The sequence below is a fragment of the Phacochoerus africanus genome, chromosome 11 (genome assembly GCF_016906955.1).
Source record: "Phacochoerus africanus isolate WHEZ1 chromosome 11, ROS_Pafr_v1, whole genome shotgun sequence".
Lineage (NCBI taxonomy): Eukaryota > Metazoa > Chordata > Mammalia > Artiodactyla > Suidae > Phacochoerus > Phacochoerus africanus.
The window spans coordinates 26,740,929-26,757,491 of NC_062554.1; the positions used below are offsets into that span (position 1 = coordinate 26,740,929).

The 16,563-nt window shown below is 40.4% G+C and overlaps 1 protein-coding gene across 5 annotated transcripts; it reads right to left on the bottom strand.

Annotated features, from left to right (window-relative positions):
- Positions 1–788: 788 nt before the first annotated feature.
- Positions 789–12,251, bottom strand: CWC15 (CWC15 spliceosome associated protein homolog). 5 transcript variants are annotated; one of them, XM_047752998.1, is made up of 8 exons: positions 12,145–12,251; positions 10,770–10,908; positions 10,059–10,171; positions 9,085–9,173; positions 7,595–7,708; positions 4,557–4,675; positions 3,855–3,966; positions 1,618–1,685 (listed from the first exon to the last, which is right to left on the bottom strand). In XM_047752998.1, exons 2-8 carry the CDS (start codon positions 10,898–10,900, stop codon positions 1,677–1,679), a joined length of 687 nt encoding a protein of 228 aa, XP_047608954.1. In that variant the 5' UTR covers positions 10,901–10,908; positions 12,145–12,251; the 3' UTR covers positions 1,618–1,676. The 5 variants fall into 5 exon arrangements, with proteins under 5 accessions (XP_047608951.1, XP_047608950.1, XP_047608953.1 ...); XM_047752995.1 differs by lacking the exon at positions 3,855–3,966 and having other exon boundaries at positions 789–1,685; positions 12,167–12,251; XM_047752994.1 differs by lacking the exon at positions 3,855–3,966 and having other exon boundaries at positions 789–1,685.
- Positions 12,252–16,563: the final 4,312 nt, after the last annotated feature.

The window sequence follows — 16,563 nt, forward strand, 5'->3', positions numbered from 1 at the left end:
CCTTTGTGGCTCAGTGGGTTATGAAGAAAATTGGAAACAAATGTAGGAGTTCCCTTTGTGGCTCAGTGGGTTAAGAACCCAACTAGGATCCATGAGGATGCGGGTTCAATCCCTGGCCTTGCTCAGTGGGTTAAGGATCCAGTGTTGCTGTGAGCCGTGGCGTAGGTCACAGACATGGCTCAGATCCCTCATTGCTGTGGCTGTGGCTGGCAGCTGTAGCTTCGATTTGATCCCTTGGGAACCTCCATATGCTGAGGATATGGCCCTAAAAAATGAAAAACAAACAGAAATGTAAAGGTACTTTATACACTGTAAAGTTCGAGATTAAAATGTTTCAATAGTATTAAAGGCTTTAAGAAAACAGTAGCGAAGGTATTCAAAACTATGTGTAACCAGTTGAGTTGGAAAAAAAAAAAATGCAGGGTGTGAACTTGGTCAAGACGTGGGCAACATTTCAAGCCCAACTCCTGACCCAGGTTACATACCTGTGCCCAAGCTTCTACTAGGGATTCTAGAGAAAGGGGTTGATATAAATAGCCAGTGAAACATGTTCTTTTCGCCTTAAAACTTTTGTCTTTAACCTTACTAAGCTCGACATCCTTCACAGCTGAGGAATTCCATGAACAGGTCTCTATCTGCAGAAGGCTCCAATGCTGGCCTCAAATTTTCTATCAAAGTGACATCCTTGAAATCACAGCCCCAGTTTACAAAAACGTCATTTCCTAGCTGTTTAGAGACACCCACTTCCTGCATATATATCCTCCAAGATAACAAACAAACAAACAAAATCCTATTTCCAAAGGTTTTATTTCATGTATTGTTTCAAGTTAAACTCTCTTAGGCTTTGCAGCGAATGAGTGCCAGTATGCAACTCTATGTCATTTAAGAGAAACATGCCAGGTGAGTATCTAGAACACAGGTGATCGGCACAAGCTTTCTTGGCATGCTTAAGGAGCTCCTGGGCTGAGAGACAAGAAAGGAGCATCTGCAGAAGTGAGAGGTACCCACGCTCCCTCAGACACACACACTCGGGGTACTTCCTGCTTGACCACACTCTTCCATAGCAACATGTTGGTCCAACTTGGAATCCCTTTAATCTTTCACCACACTCTTCAAGACACAGAAAAGAAACCATGAATTAACTGACTTTAAATCAAAGTTAGAAAAATGAGGAGGAAAGGTTAATTCGCAAAAAATGCAATACACAAAAGAAAATACGCAACGTTTTATAAGCTGCATACATTTCAACAAAAAGTTGGGACACAGATTTGGCTATTTAGATTATTAAAAATATTTATTACAAGCAGATTCCCTTTCCCATATTCAAAAGAAATGACATGACTGGAAATATTCAGAGATGAAAACTGGGTGAAACCAATTCCCAAGTCTTCACTGAATAAGGAATCGGTAAAGGAAAAGACATTTTGGAACTTAAAATTAGGGAAGTTAGATTTACACAATTTAGATTGGGAGGCAGGGGGCGAAAAACAAACCTACCGAAATAAAGTCAGATGGTTTACATTTTACAGCCTTTAATTAAGCACATAAAACTGTACTATTTAATATATTTCTCCATGAACTTTTTGTGAAATTCAGATCGCAGCGTATCATTTACAAATCTCTTGTCTTTCTTCTGATCATCTACACCTTTTGCACAGTTCTTGAAAACAACGTCATCATCCCACCTGAAGGAGAAAAAAAATAGAACGATCTTATAATGCTCGTATCAGAGATAAGAAGAACATCGTGTGAACCGCAGAGCTCACTCGTCCCACAGAAAGACACCCGATGTGCACATCACTTGATGCAGCAGCTACACCCAAGAGTAAAGAAATCTACACTAAGATCTTAGCTGGCTTTTTTCTAACAGGAGGAGTAATTCCTAGTCAGAAAACACACAACATTCTTCTTATTTCTCTAGTATAAGAAATTTTGAGTTAAAAAGCAGCAGTTATATAAATATTTAATGTTTTCAGGTCTAAAAGAGGCAGCGCCAGATATTACCCTGACTAGTATGGCTCTAGATGATAACTGGCCAATTTACTGTCGTCTCACCTTATGTGGTTTTAAGGATTTTATAAATACTCTTTTATCAGTTAACGTTGAGTAACCACCACTCACTGTAGCATTTACAACTTAGGACAACACAAGAACTACTGGGGTGTAACAATTAAAGCTCATATTATTGACCCACATCTAAATTAACCACAAAGAAAGAGCAGCTGAAGAGCTTATGATAGGACTCCGGTTAGAATCTCCTGGTTGGATTTCATAATGCGTACGTTTAAAAAAACCCACCCATGGACAGACTATAAAATACATGCTTTATAGAAAATAAAGACTATGATTTTAAAACATAATCTAGTATATGAAACACAAACCTATATAAGTAATATATAAACTCTCACAAACACATATCAAATGAAAGCCTATATAATGTGTATGTCTGCATGTGGGTGTGTGCATGCCAGAAGAAACCACACGTGGAAAACAAGCAAAGAATGTGGGCATCTTCAAAAACTGTGTTTGAAGTCATCACTGGTGCAGTGGAGAGAAATGTGAAAAGCTGGGCAGAGCTAGGTCAAACGTGATCTGCATAGTAAGACATTTCAATCTCCCAACAGCTCTATCCGCAACCAAACAAGGCATAACAACCATATTGTGTAATATGAGTATCATCAATGTAGTTTTTTGCTCTATCCACTCTCCCCTCAGCTCACTCCCAAAAGGCTTTCCCCCCCTTCTCAACACCAAATCGCTCTTCCTTGGCGCTAACTCCCACGGCCACCCCGAAGTACTCACTTTGCTTGCCCTCATCACTAGCTGACCTAGATAATCACTCCCCTCTTCTGGAAACACTTAGTGAGACTCCAAGACACTTACCAATGTCTTTTGGTTCATTTCTTCCTCACTGGCTGCTCCTTCTCAACCTAGTTTTTTTCATTCATAAGTCACTGAATCAATTATTTATTGAGCACCTGGTACACACCAGGTACTGTTCCAGGTCCTGACAGCTAATCACCTGCCCAACCTTGAAACATCACCCCAGGCTCAGTCCTCTGGCCTCCTCTTAGGCTATACTCATTCCCCAAGTGAGCCCATCTAGTCCTTGTGGCTTCAGGAAACGTCTATAAGTCAACCGCTCCCAAATGCATGACCTGTAGGCCAGGCTAATTTCAGAACTGTGTATCAAGCTACCTACTCAACATTCCCACTCCGACGTGTACACCATCGCAAAGATACCATGTCTTACGCCTGTCCCTCTCCTTCGCCCCTCAGTTTACATTCTCCCCCAAATCTACCCTTTCAACAGCTCAGGTCAAACACCCTGGAGTCTAGTCTCTGATAAAATGTCACCTTCCCAGCAGCAAATCCTCCCTTGACTACGCAGTTGCCACTGTAAGAAGGACTTCTTTTTTTTAACCATGTATGAGTCCGGAAGCCACTGGATGGCTTAGAAAAGGAGAAAGTTATCTTTTATTTTAAAAGGACCATGATGCTATGTTAAAAAAAACTTGGGGGTAGGGATGGAGAGGGTGGTGAGTATGCATACAGACCAGTTAGGGGGACTGCATCACTACGATGGAGACGGCAGCAGTGGAGGTGGTGAAAATTAATAGACATGGTTTAAATGTTAAGCTGACAGGGTTCCTCCATCATCTTATATCAAACAACCACCAGCTTCCACCGAGCACTTCCTGTACATTTGTTTTACTTCCCTGCACGTGAAGCTCTATACACAGCACTGACTGCCTGTATTTACCCCCCTTCAGCCTTCTACTCTACGCACGCGCGCACGCGCGCGCGCACACACACACACACACACACGTGTGCACATACAGGGAAGAGCTCACCCGCAGGCCTGAGACTGACAGCCTTGGAAGGTTGCCTGCAAGCCTGGCCCTTGGCTGGCATTTGGAAAACTGGATTTCAGGAATCTTCTCACTGTCACGGTGTCTAGACTGTCTGCACAAATAATGTGGTCTATGAACACCTGCTTTCTTCTAGGAGTCTCAATTTTTGTATGTGCTAGGCAGAGGCTGCCTATGTGAGTAGCCACTAAAAACCGTAGGTATTGGGTCTCTAATGGGTTTTCCTGGGCAGAAACACCGCATACAGGTTGCTGCCTGTTCACTACCAGGGAAAGGGATGTGGTCTGGGCGACCCTTCGTGGGAGGGACAGTACGCGCCTTATCCCGTTACAATCTGGTTCACATGCTGAGTCCTCTGACTTCTTCCAGAGAGTCTTTGAATGTAAACAGTGGTCCTGGGGACCCCTGACACACACAACTACAATGGAAGCACTGCAGGGTCAAGGGCCCAGTGCACTGCTCTGTCTCTAGTACTTAGAACAATCGCTGGTACACAGCTGGTTATTGTAACCATATATGGAAAATAAATTAATTTTCTTTTATTCTCCTTCCATTATTCCACAATGTGATGGAGAAAATTATCAGCGGAGAGTGGAAATGACAAGCTTTACATAATATAGTTTTCTATAAAATTCATAATTTGTGTGTGTGTATATATATATCCAACCCAGTACTATCTAGTACCTTCTTTTAACTTTGAAGTTGGACTGAGGCTGGGATGGGCCAGTGAGGTTAAGGAGAGGGTTTCCACTCAGAATGTTTTCCATACGAATCCTTTCTTCTTCAGCCTTCTGTTCTTGTTCCTGTCAACAACAGGGGAAAATTCGTATTTATTTATATTAACTCTCGGGTCAATCCTATTATACAGCTCACATTGTAGGATTTTATGAGGGAGATAAGATAAACATCAAGGTAGCATTACTTTTTGTTTTTAAGACATACCAGAAAAGTCCCACTTACCAAAATAAAATAATTCAGCATTTTCATTACAAATATTTCATGCTTGCCGTCGTATATTCATTAGTCTCTCTCTGACTTTGAAATTTTTAAGTTGCATATTTAAACCTACTGTCTTTCTTGAAGTACATAGAAAACTACAAAATTGTTTATTCTAAGAGAATACATCAATAAACATTCTAATAATTTAAGAACATAGAAGACATTAAAAAACTCATTTAGTAAAGCAATTATCTTAATTTTAAGGAAAGGTTATACATAACTGTGATTAAAAATAATTCTATTTTGAATTACTGACAATGTAAACCTGTATCTCTAGGGCTGGCAACAAGTTATTATTAACCAAGATTTATCTCCTAAAGTAAAACAAACCATTATGTAAAAAATTATATTCAGTTAACATGCATTTATACTAATTTTTCTGAGGTTTATCCATTTTATTCTTGATTTATTATTGCTGACTATTTTTATATCTCTCAAGCATCATCAGTTACATGGTTGTCTTTCTTCACTTTTATTTTAGCATTAACCTCTTTAAACTCAAATTATCCTCAGTTTCTTTCTTAGAATTAGAAAATAAAATGGTTAAAGATACTTCATTTTAATGATCAAGTGTGAACAACAGATTTCATTTTTATAAGGCTCAACTACTGGGAAGTGAGAAGATGCAATTTTCAGAGAAATAAATAGGAAAATCCCTTTTGGTCGTTTTCAGATCTTAATCAGACAAAAGCAAGGGGCATCTATGATAGATTAAGAACAGATAACTTTCCAAAAACTATATACTTAATTATATTGATGCTAAAAGTAAAAGACATACCTCCGAGAAGCTAGAAATATCAGTGCTCAAGCATACAACATATCCAAATTCATAATATAATAACATATGTGAGGGAATAAGGTCCTGCCGATTTTACATTATTTCCTTTAGAGTTACTGGTTGATTGCCACACACAGCAGTGGGGGGAAAAAAGGTGCCAACTCTTTCCATATTCAAGTACCAGGTACACTGTTTCCTGACCACAGCCATAAAGGATGGACAGTCTGCCATTTGGTCAAACGCGAACCATCTTGTTTTGTTAATGAAATTTTATTGGAACACAGTCACATTCATTTATTTAGGTACTGCCTACGATTGCTCATACCATAATTAGCAGATGGAAGCTACATGACCTGCAACAAGCCTGAAATACTTACTATCTGGCCTTTTACAGAAAGTTTCCCAGCCCCTGACACAGGATGACAAGTTTGAGAACATTTTGAAACACCTCAAAAACCAGCCACTAGAAAGCCAGACGGGGAAACAGAGACAAGAAAATTAAAACTGTCATTCAATTCCAAAAAACACCAACTCATCTTTGTACAAAGAAATCAGATGAACCTTGCAAAATTGCCAAGATCCCCTGTCTGAAATGTTTACACTCCTTAAAGGTCAACCAAACACATTTAAATGACTCTTTGTATATCCACAGCTGTGAAGAAGGCCAGCAGGATTTGGAATAGAGCAACTGCCCTCTTGTGGTGTGCAAGTGATATTAGGAATGGCCTTACAATTCTACAGGAGTTATGCTATCCAAATTTTGATGAGAACTGTATTTTTAAATATATTTTTAAAATTTACATTTTATTTTTTGTAATTTTTTAAATAGAACCATTCTTGGTTCAAACGAAATCTTCTACAAAAGTCCGTAAAAAAAGCTGCTCTGTTCCAGTTGAAAGTGGAAGCAGATATATCTACTTGAGTGCCTCACAATTCTGTTAAATTCAGTGTGTTCCAAACAAACTCATCATATTTCTCTCCTCGGAAACATGCCCATACTTCTGCATTCCTGAATTAGGGTATGGCACCAACACTGACCCAGAAACTGCCACCTCTAATCAGTTACCTTCTCTGGCCAATTCTTCCTCCTTGACAGCTCTATCAGCATCTGTTTACTTCTCTCAAATCCAACTCGTGTCATGCAAGATTCTCCTAACTGCACCTGAGGATTATTGGAACGGCTTCCTAATCAGTTCTTTCTTCCACTCTCCCCACTGGCAAAGTAATCTTTCTAAAATGCAACCCAACCTTACTGTCTCCTGCTGAAATGGACTAGTTCTGCAAATCATTCCGAAGAGAGCTCAAACTCCTTTAGCGCTGCCCTACAAACCTCTGGTGCTCTGACTTGCTCTTGCCATCCAAGTTTTCTCTCTTATTGTTACTGTGATGGTTTATTCATCCAAAGTTTAAAGGTACATACCACAGATCTCATTTAATCCTTCTAACTGTCTTTGAGTCAGACATTCTTTCCTTCCATTATGTAAACGCAGAGGCTGTGGGGACTCAGAAAAGCTGGGTTAAATAAAATCCACTGATAGGCGGCCTCAGCAAGGTGCCTGGAAAGAGGCCTGGGGCAGACGAGAAGCAGAGAGATAAAGATGGCCTCTTTATACCTGTGGGCTCTCTGTAGGCCACGACTGCATCTTCACGATCTTTGATTCTTCTGACACTTAACAGACACTGACCAAATGTCTGTTGAACAAATAAGTGAACGAAGAGCAATGTGATGAGTTTTATTATTAACGGGTCTAAACTATTTAGAATTTCCAATATAAGCAGGAGACTGAGGATGTCACAGAAATTACCAGATTTACAGACCTCCAGGTGCTATAATATCTAGACATAGCAAGGATGAGTTCCAGTATAAGGTGATACCACTTACATTTAAAAACATTCTACTTTAGCTAATGTGAGAAGATAGAAATATTTAACACGTTGGTTTTACCTTCCTGGCCTGCTCTTCAGCTCGCTCTTTCTTGATTTTTTCCAGCTCTGCAAGAAGAGCTGCGGTATCATCATCATCACTCTCCTCTTCAAAATCTTCATCTTCATCCTCCTCCTAAAAAAGAATGGTGATGGCCCAGGAGATTAGAGACAAAAGAGACGTTATTCTTTTTTTTCCATAAAAATGACACTGATCAAATCTTTGGAGCAGAATTTTCCTAGTTGGAAAAATAAATGTATGTAAATATGATTAGAAGCAGTAACCAACCAAAAAATAAAATAAAACACCACAAAAAGCTTATGATTGCTTACTAAAACGTCAATACTCTATTTTAGACATTATAACAGTAAATAGTATAATGAAGTACTCTTCAAATTTACATGGTCAAACAAATATTTACATATGAAAACTTTTTTTTTCTTTTCTTTTTTTGCTTTTTTAGGGCTGCACCCATGGCACATGGAACTTACTAGGCTAGGGGTTGAATCAGAGAGCCATGTCTTCAACCTACACTCCAGCTCATGGCAACTCCGGATCCCCAACCCACCGAGCAAGGCCAGCGATCTAACCAGCATCTTCATGGATGCTGGTCAGATTCATTTCTGCTATGCCACAATGGGAACTCCCTGAAAATATTTCTAAAACCTGAAAAGGAACACTGTATACTGAGGTACACCATATATTGTGATCCTGGGAATCAAAATTTTATATAGCTCAGAATAACTAGGAAGTAAGGATAATCAAAAGTACCAAAAGAGGGTACTAAATTCTCAGAGAAAAAAATTTCAGACGAACAATCATTAAATCTCACTTAAAACTGAGTTCTTTATATTTAATTACTGAATTAATTTTTAATTCAGTCTGTCTGCTCTAGAATTACTTATATATGCTTAATTAGATGCTACCCTAGAAAAGGCACTCAGATTTTTCCTCTGCATGTAGAAAACTGCAAATTAATTATATGCCCTGAGGACCCACTAAATTTTAATGTTAAAGTACCAAAACTTAGAAACCTTCCAGTTAGATCACATCCCTCCCTAGGCAGAGAGCGAGCCATTGAGTGCATGAACATCCGGAAAGGGCATCACTGGTGGCAAGTGTGGAAAGGCCCCCACGTTCACTGTAGGGGATGTTACTGATGAAGAGCCCAGTCTGAGGAGTGCCCTCTGGAGGGGTATAACTAGTCCAATTTCCCCAGTTTAATACAGGGAGCTATTTTTTAGGGAAGCGTATCTTTTAATAGATCTCCTCCTTCACTGGTTCTCCAGGGATCGAATTTAAAGTCTGATTAACCGTAAGAGAAGGCTTTTTGTTTTAAAATAAATGCTAAAATTTAGCACTGAAGTCAGGGCTGTAATTGAGAAACAGGAAGTCAAAATAAATACAAATCACTTCTTAAAGCCAGAAGACTAAATACAACAGTATTTAAAAAAAAAAAAAAAAGATAAGTAAATCACTACACAGAGATGAGAGGAGGGAGTAAAACGTACATCTGTTAGAGGGTCATCTGCGTCGAGGTTGGCGGCAGGAATCTGGTCTAACCGAGGCTTCTTTGACACCGAGGAGGAGGTTGTATGTTCTACGGGAAAACAAACATCATTTAGCTTACTGAATCAAATCCTGCATTTCTTATAATATTTTAGGGGCCTGTGGGCACAAAGAGCTTAAGTCTTAGGCATGAAAGTAAGGATTATAACCACAGTGCCTGGCAAATAAGCCCTTGGCAAATATGTGTTGAATAAATTAATAGAAGTATTGATTTTAATATGGGAACTGTAGCCTTGCTCAGGAAATTGAGAAAATAGTTTGCATTTGCTAGAAATAAAAATGGGAGAATTTTTCTTTTCTTTTCCTTTTTTAGGGCCATGCCTCTGGCATATGCAAGTTCCAGGGCCAGCGATCGAATTGGAACTACAGCTGCTGGCCTACACCACAGCCACAGCAATGGGAATCTGAGCCACACAGGGGGATCTGAGCCACATCTGCGACCTACACAGGATCCTTAACCTACTCAGCAAGGCTAAGGATGAACCAGCATCCTCATGACACTGGGTTTTGAACCAGCCGAGCCACAATAGTAACTCCATGGAGAATTTCATAGACAGAAACAATGGGGCCTCAAAAAGTCTGGCTGTGAAAATACCTTAATCCGAACTGAAACAATGGTTGCTAAATATTCCCAGATCACCTAGTTCTTCCCATATAGAAACATAAAAAGATGGAACTGGAATCAAATTCATTACCATCTCTAATCTAACCTAATTTAATCCAATCTAATCTATCCTAACCTAATCTGATCCAGTCTTTTAAGAAACTTAAAGTTCACACCAATATTTAAAAGCAAGCAAACAAAAACAGTAATCCATTCCAATTACCACATGAAAGAAAAATTACTGTCAACACAATGTCATGAAAGACGTGTCTAGGGTGTAGGGTAGTCTAGGGGTCTAGGGAGTGTTGGTACCTCGGGTCGGCCGATCTCTATTTTTTTCTCTTGCAGCAGCTCTCTCTCTCTCTTCCAACTCTCTCCTGAAGTCGCGGTTCCGAACCTCTTCGGGGGCATCCTGAGTAGTCTGTCTAAAGCAGAAACAAACCAGGGCAAAAATACTTCTTAAAAACACACGGCTGTAGTCATAGAAGACAGCTTGTGAAAAGCAACTTTGTCCTGAGTTCCTGAAACATCAAGTCCCATTAGGGAAACTGGACAAGATCACTATCCTAATCTGAGGGTTACTAATAGGCTCCTGTGATGTCTCTGATATTTCAAGAACCTCAAGCTAAATCACATACTTTCCCATAATAAGGGTGCAGGTTGATTAAAATGTCCTTACTTTTTGTAAGTATGTCAACTCAGGGCTCTGTTACAATAATACTCTTAATCTCATATTGATTAGTGCTGATAGTGCACATCCCTCTGAGATAATGTATCAGCTATTGCTCTATCTACTTATGGAAATTCCCAGTTAATTGCAATTTCTGCTTAAGGAATATCTTGTAGCATTTTACAATCATAGCGCGTGATTTTAGTGTTATAAACACTAATGCATTCTACTCCTATGAAAATAGATTACTAAGTGATAATAACCTAAACACTATTATCTTATGACCATACCATTTAACAGATTTGGTCTTCCTTTGTGAAACAACAAAAAAAAAAAATAAAAGGCTTCATTACCTATATTTTATCTTCGTATGAGAGGGTAGGTCTCTACTTGAATATTGCTTGGAGAGTTGGCTCAAATCACCTTCTCCTTTTCCTCTCCCACCTCTTGCAGGTTCAAAAGTTGGCCTAGCTGCCGTCGTCATTTTTTATGCTTTGAAGAAAAACAGTGCCAAGTTACTTTCAACATAACAAACTATCATTTTATAAAGTATTAATCAATATTCATCCTTGGGAAAAAATTTCCCTAACTTATTCCCCAAAACTTATTTAAAATGATCTCAAAAGTTCTTCTGAAAACGAACAGTGAAGCTCGGGAATATGCAGATACTTAGTACAAAAAGTTCTGTCATGAAGATCGGAGACTGTGTTCCTGTTCTCCTTCTGGCTCTGTGGCCTTGGACAAGCCAACTAGCTTAAGTTTCTGTCATCTGTAAAATGGGGACTATTCCTCATGGGATTATCATGAAATTAAGAGACTTGACATGTCAAAGCCCTTGCAAAAATACAGTACTGCCGTGTCTCAGTTTTTAAAAAAATCTCAACTCAACCTTACTCCACCAGACTCCTTAAGGTTCCCATTTTATCTTAAACCTCACACTGCAGAAAAGAGGCTAGCAGCTACAAAAACAGAGAAGATATCTAAAAAAACAAATCACTGACAGATACTGAAGGTCCTGAAGAAGTGTGCTCAACTTCGACGACAGTTACATTGGCAAAGCTCCCCAACAATCTTTTGTTGTTTCAATTTTCTCCTACAGCAGCCAATATAATGTAAATCATAACTTTTGCAAGTTACAATTTAAGGGATGCTCAAAACACAGGAACCCACCCCCACGGGACTCTGGTAACTACAAATCAGGGACTTCTTCCTTATGTTACTTTTGCTTTTAAGCAACTAAAAAACACTGCACAGCCGATGTGGCTACTAAAACCTCCCTCAAGCGTCGGAAAAGCAAGAGTCTGGGGCAGCTGGCATACTTCTCTAGATTTTCAAAAAAGGGAGAGGAATACATCCAGTGGGGGTGAAACTGGGTTCCGGGCCGCTGGGGGCGCCGCCGCCTCCCACACACCATCGTTATTTACACTCTGGGTTCTGGGGAGTTCACCTTCGGGTTGTCATCGGAAAGCCCGGCGATTCTTCACCCGTGCCGGATTTGGCGAGGGGCTGGGGGCGCCCAAACCCGCTTAACGCAGCCTGTAGAGCTACCTTCACGCTACGCTCTCCGCGGCCGGCCCGGGACTGGCCGTCCCCAGTCCAACAGGCGCTGGGCTCCGCAACCCGCTGCCGCTCCGGGAAACTCCTCTGCCTGCAGTCGGTTCTCCGCGTCCGCCCCCAACTGTCCTCCCCCACCACCACCCCCCAGTCTGCTTTCCCCCAGCAGCTCACGTTGGCCGAGGTCCGAACGCACCAGCCTCCGGAGATCATTCAGAAACCACTTAGATTCTCGGCTCCCAGAAACCCCTGCGCCCAGGGCCAAAGCCCAAGACCCGGAAGCAAACCCTAACCTCTTCAGGGGCGGAGGCAGGGACCAATCGGCAGAGGCCAAGGGAGAAGTCGGCTTGACGACAGCAAGAGGCGGGGCTCAAACAGCCCAGGGGGCGGGCGTTTGAAATCGGTGCTTTGGAGGAGACCCTAAACATCATTTTATACCTTCGAGAACCAATTACTTAATGTCTCTCCCGTCTTTTCCTTTCCCGACCCCCTCCCAGACGCCTTCATTCCGGTACTGCGAGGACGGAAAGCCCCGGGTAGCCGACACCACGTCCCCGGCTAGCGAGAGAGAGAGAGAGCGCGTAGAAAAGGATTATACCAAACGGTTTAAATCCAACGGCTCCTGCTTGCTTTCTCTTTGAGCTAGACCCAGCAAGCCTAGAGAGTTGGGCTACGGAAAGACTAGTATTTTCTTTTAACTGGATATGAAGATCTTTATAAAGGTACCATTCCTGCAAAAATGTTAGTCTTCAAAGCAAAGGTTGTATTCGCATTGACTGTTAAAATTGTAATTTTTTTAAAAGCCTAAGTTCTAGCGGGAGGGGAGATGTCACTATTAGAGATTCATTCATTAACCGACACTGAACGTTTAGAACGGTGGGCCCAACTGCCAGGAGCCCTAGATGCAATTATAAGATGACTACTCATGCGTTAGGTGAAGTTTTAATAAGGCAGCGAACAGGAAAGGGAAAAAAATCACCAATTGTCCTTCTTACACCTCCAAAAGCACTGTGGGAGCAGGGGTCTTGTTTGGTCAGGTTAACGTGGTTATCATGGTATCTAATCACGTAGTCTTTGGCTCAATAGATACTTAAACAAATGAAAATCCAAATCCCCTAGCTTAGTTTCCAATGTAAAGAGCTCATTAAAATTGAACATAAAAAAGCTTTTTCCCCCCTCAGAATTCTTTCTTTGAACTTTAAAATGAACAAAACAAAAGGGTAGGAAAACTCCCTTCCCTGTAAATTTCAAGATGCAAATCTTGATTTTTCTAGGAAGGTATTACTCCCCCAGTCTTAGACATCTCAGTAAAGGACACTACCTACCATCATACTAGTTACTTGAACCCAAATCCCAGGGTTTCCTCTTAGATTCCTTTTTCTTCACTTGTCTCATCCAGCTTATTTGCAAGTCTTACCAATTCTACTTTCAAAATATACCCTAAATTTCATTCCCACTGCCACTACCCTAGTCCACGCCACCATCATTTTCCGCCTGGAGTGTAACTGTCTCCTTTGTCTTATAGTCAGTTTTGCATCTAGCAGTGAGAGTGATCTTTTAAAATAGTGAGTCAGGTAGTGTCACTCTCTCGCATAAAAATCCGCATTAAAAACCAATTTTTTTCCTTCTTTTTTTTTGGCCGGCTCTTAATGCAAGTGGAAGTTCTTGGGCCAGGGATTGAATTCCCACCACAGCAGCGACCTGCTACAGTGACTACACCAGATCCTTAATCTGCTGCTCCAAGTTTCAGATGTCTGTCTGTCTGTCTGTCTTTCTTTCTTTCTTTCTTTCTTTCTTTCTTTCTTTCTTTCTTTCTTTCTTTCTCTCTCTCTCTCTCTCTCTCTCTCTCTCTCTTTTCTTTCTTCTTCTTTCTTTCTTTCTTTTTTACCTTTTGTCTTTTTAGGGCCACACCCTTGGCATATGGAGGTTCCCAGGCTAGGGGTCCAATCGGAGCTACTGCTGCCGCCGGACAACGCCGGAGCCCTGTCTTCAACCTACACCACAGCTCATAGCAACGCCGGATCCTTAACCCACTGAGCAAGGCCAGGGACCAAACCCACAACTTCATGGTTCCTAGTTGGATTTCTTTCCGCTGTGCCACGATGGGAACTCCTCAAATTTCTTAATGTGCCTTGAGGCTTGTTAGGGTCTGGCTCCTATCTGTCTCCCTGGCTTCACTTCTAATCGGTCATTCTCTTATACACTAAACTCTAACTGTAGCCAACCAGGCATTTCTGTTTTACAATCAAGATTCCTTTGCACTAGCTTTTCTCTGCTGTCTGTGCCCCAAGGTAGCTGTATTATAATTCAGGTCTCAAATCAGATATCTCCTCCTCAGGTTTCCCCTGACATTCTCATCATTTGCACCCCCATCCCTCCAACACACAAATACCATCACATCATCCTGTTTTATTTTTTCACAGAACTAAGCACCACTGATTTTATTTTGTTATTGCTTTGTTTCTTGTCTGAGAGGCAGCAGAGCAAAGTCATTAAGAGAAAGGGCTCTATAGCCTGACAATTTTGATTCTGAATTCTAGGTCTGCCCTTTCTTAGCTTTATAACCTCAGGCAAGTTATTTTCCCTTTCTCTGCCCTCAGTTTCCTCTGATATTAAATGGCGATAATTCTAGTTTCTACCTCATAATGTTATTATAAGGATTAAATGAATTAATACTTGTGCTTAAAACTGTCTCAGCAAACAGTACTTGTTAAACAAATATTATTATTTATTAATATTATTTTTATTATTATTGTCTATCTTCCTGTATTAGAATGTAAGTTCCAAGGAGAGCAGGAGCCTTGTCTCTCTTGTTCACTGGTGTATCCGCTGCATATAGAACAGTGCCTGGCACATAATAGGTGCTGAGTAAGTATTTGTTGAATGAATGAATGATTGATGCACCATGAAGTGGAGGAATGACCTAACAATGGCAAGGTGGTGGCATAATTGTACAAAATACCCCTGTTTTTTATGTTACAGCTGCCCTTATCAGCCCTAAGTCAATCACCTTGATTCATTTCTCTCCCATTCAACCACTTAATCTTCTGAACACCAGCCATGATTAAATAACCACCCCTGTAATCTCATTAACACCAATATACAATATAATCAGTCAACAGAATTAAAATTAAATGATCTGAAAGTGTTAATAAGAAAAAGAAACTGAAAAGTTTACTTACTGGTAAAAAAAAACCCCAAAGCCATAAAGTTTTCTACTTAAATGGCTTGACAGTTCTAGAAAAAGAAAAGTAAGTTAAAAACTTAAGGAATTTCCGTAGTGGCTCGGTGGAAAGGAATATGACTAGCATCCCTGAGGACGCAGATCTGGCATTGCCTGTGAGCTGTGGTGTAAGTCTCAGATGTGGCTCAGATCTGGGTGGCTGTGGCGGCTGTGACATAGGCCTGTGGCTAAGCCACGATTCCACCCTAGCCTGGGAACCTCCATATGCTGTGGGTGCAGCCCTAAAAAGACCAAACAAAAGAAAGAAAGAAAGAAAGACCTACTTAATTCACCCAATCAGCTATTTTTGCTGGCATAAAACATATATAACCTCCCAAGAATTCTCATTTTAAGCTCATTACCCCAAATATCTAGTCCAGCCCTTAATTCCGCCTGCCAGTCCTCTTATACTCTTAAAATTGTTTATTTTCCCACTCTGCAATACTATGATTTCCCATTTTCCCCTCTTTCCTTAAATCTGCACATGTCTTCCACCCTCCCTTCCCTCATTCAATTTCCCAGGAATGGATGATCTTCTGACTTCTCTGAGGAAATAGGGCCCTTGCACTAGCTATCCTTTGGTATGGAACACTCTTACCTGTCTTCAAGTCTTTGGGCAAATGAGGTCAACTAACCATGACATCCCTAATTAAAGTTGCAACCATGCTCCCATTTTGTCCCTCCAAATCCTGCACTCCTTATCTCCTTTATCCTGCTCAACATTTTTATATAGTACTTATCACCCATGACCCTATGTAATTTAGTTCTTTTTATTTCTTTACTTATCCCATAGGAAATATAAATTCTCCAAAAGCAGGAATCCATTTTGCCTCGTGAGGCAGGCCAAGCATCTAAACAGTACTTGACCCCAAGAGGTGCCCATAAATGGTTTCCAAATGAGTGAATAAATGAATGAATGAATGAATGAGTGAGTTTTCATAGGAAAAAAGTCACATTTTGATGTAAAAAGTTATTGCCTTAATTTCTTTTATATTTTAAAGGAGAAAAAAAGTAATTTTCCTTCTTCTAGTATGAAATCCAGATTTGAAATGATCTTCAAATGATGATGCCAAGACTCAGAAAGATGCTTTCTTTTCAGGGAAGAATCTCTAAATGAAAAATCATGTGATTCTCAGGCTCTAGGTGTACTGGCAAAATTCTAACTTAGCCCACCCTTAATCCAAGCATAACTCTGACTTAATCCAGCCTCCCTCCTTTTCCAATTAAATAACTTCCCCAATTCTAGTAACCCTCTCATTTACAAAGTCACTAGTCCACAAAGTGCTTGAAAATGGAGGAAAAAACCCAGTGGTCACAAGTGAGAAATCACATTTAAAAAATAAAATTATATATATGATAACATCTTTTAA

Coding starts and splice junctions, on each gene's coding strand:
- CWC15 (XM_047752995.1), bottom strand. CDS start 10,900: ATGACGACGGCAGCTAGGCCAACTTTTGAACCTGCAAGAGGTGGGAGA. Junction 9,174..10,058: donor TAGAGATCGGCCGACCCGAG/GTACCAACACTC, acceptor GTTTTCCCGTAG/AACATACAACCTCCTCCTCG. Junction 7,709..9,084: donor CAGATGACCCTCTAACAGAT/GTACGTTTTACT, acceptor ATTCTTTTTTAG/GAGGAGGATGAAGATGAAGA.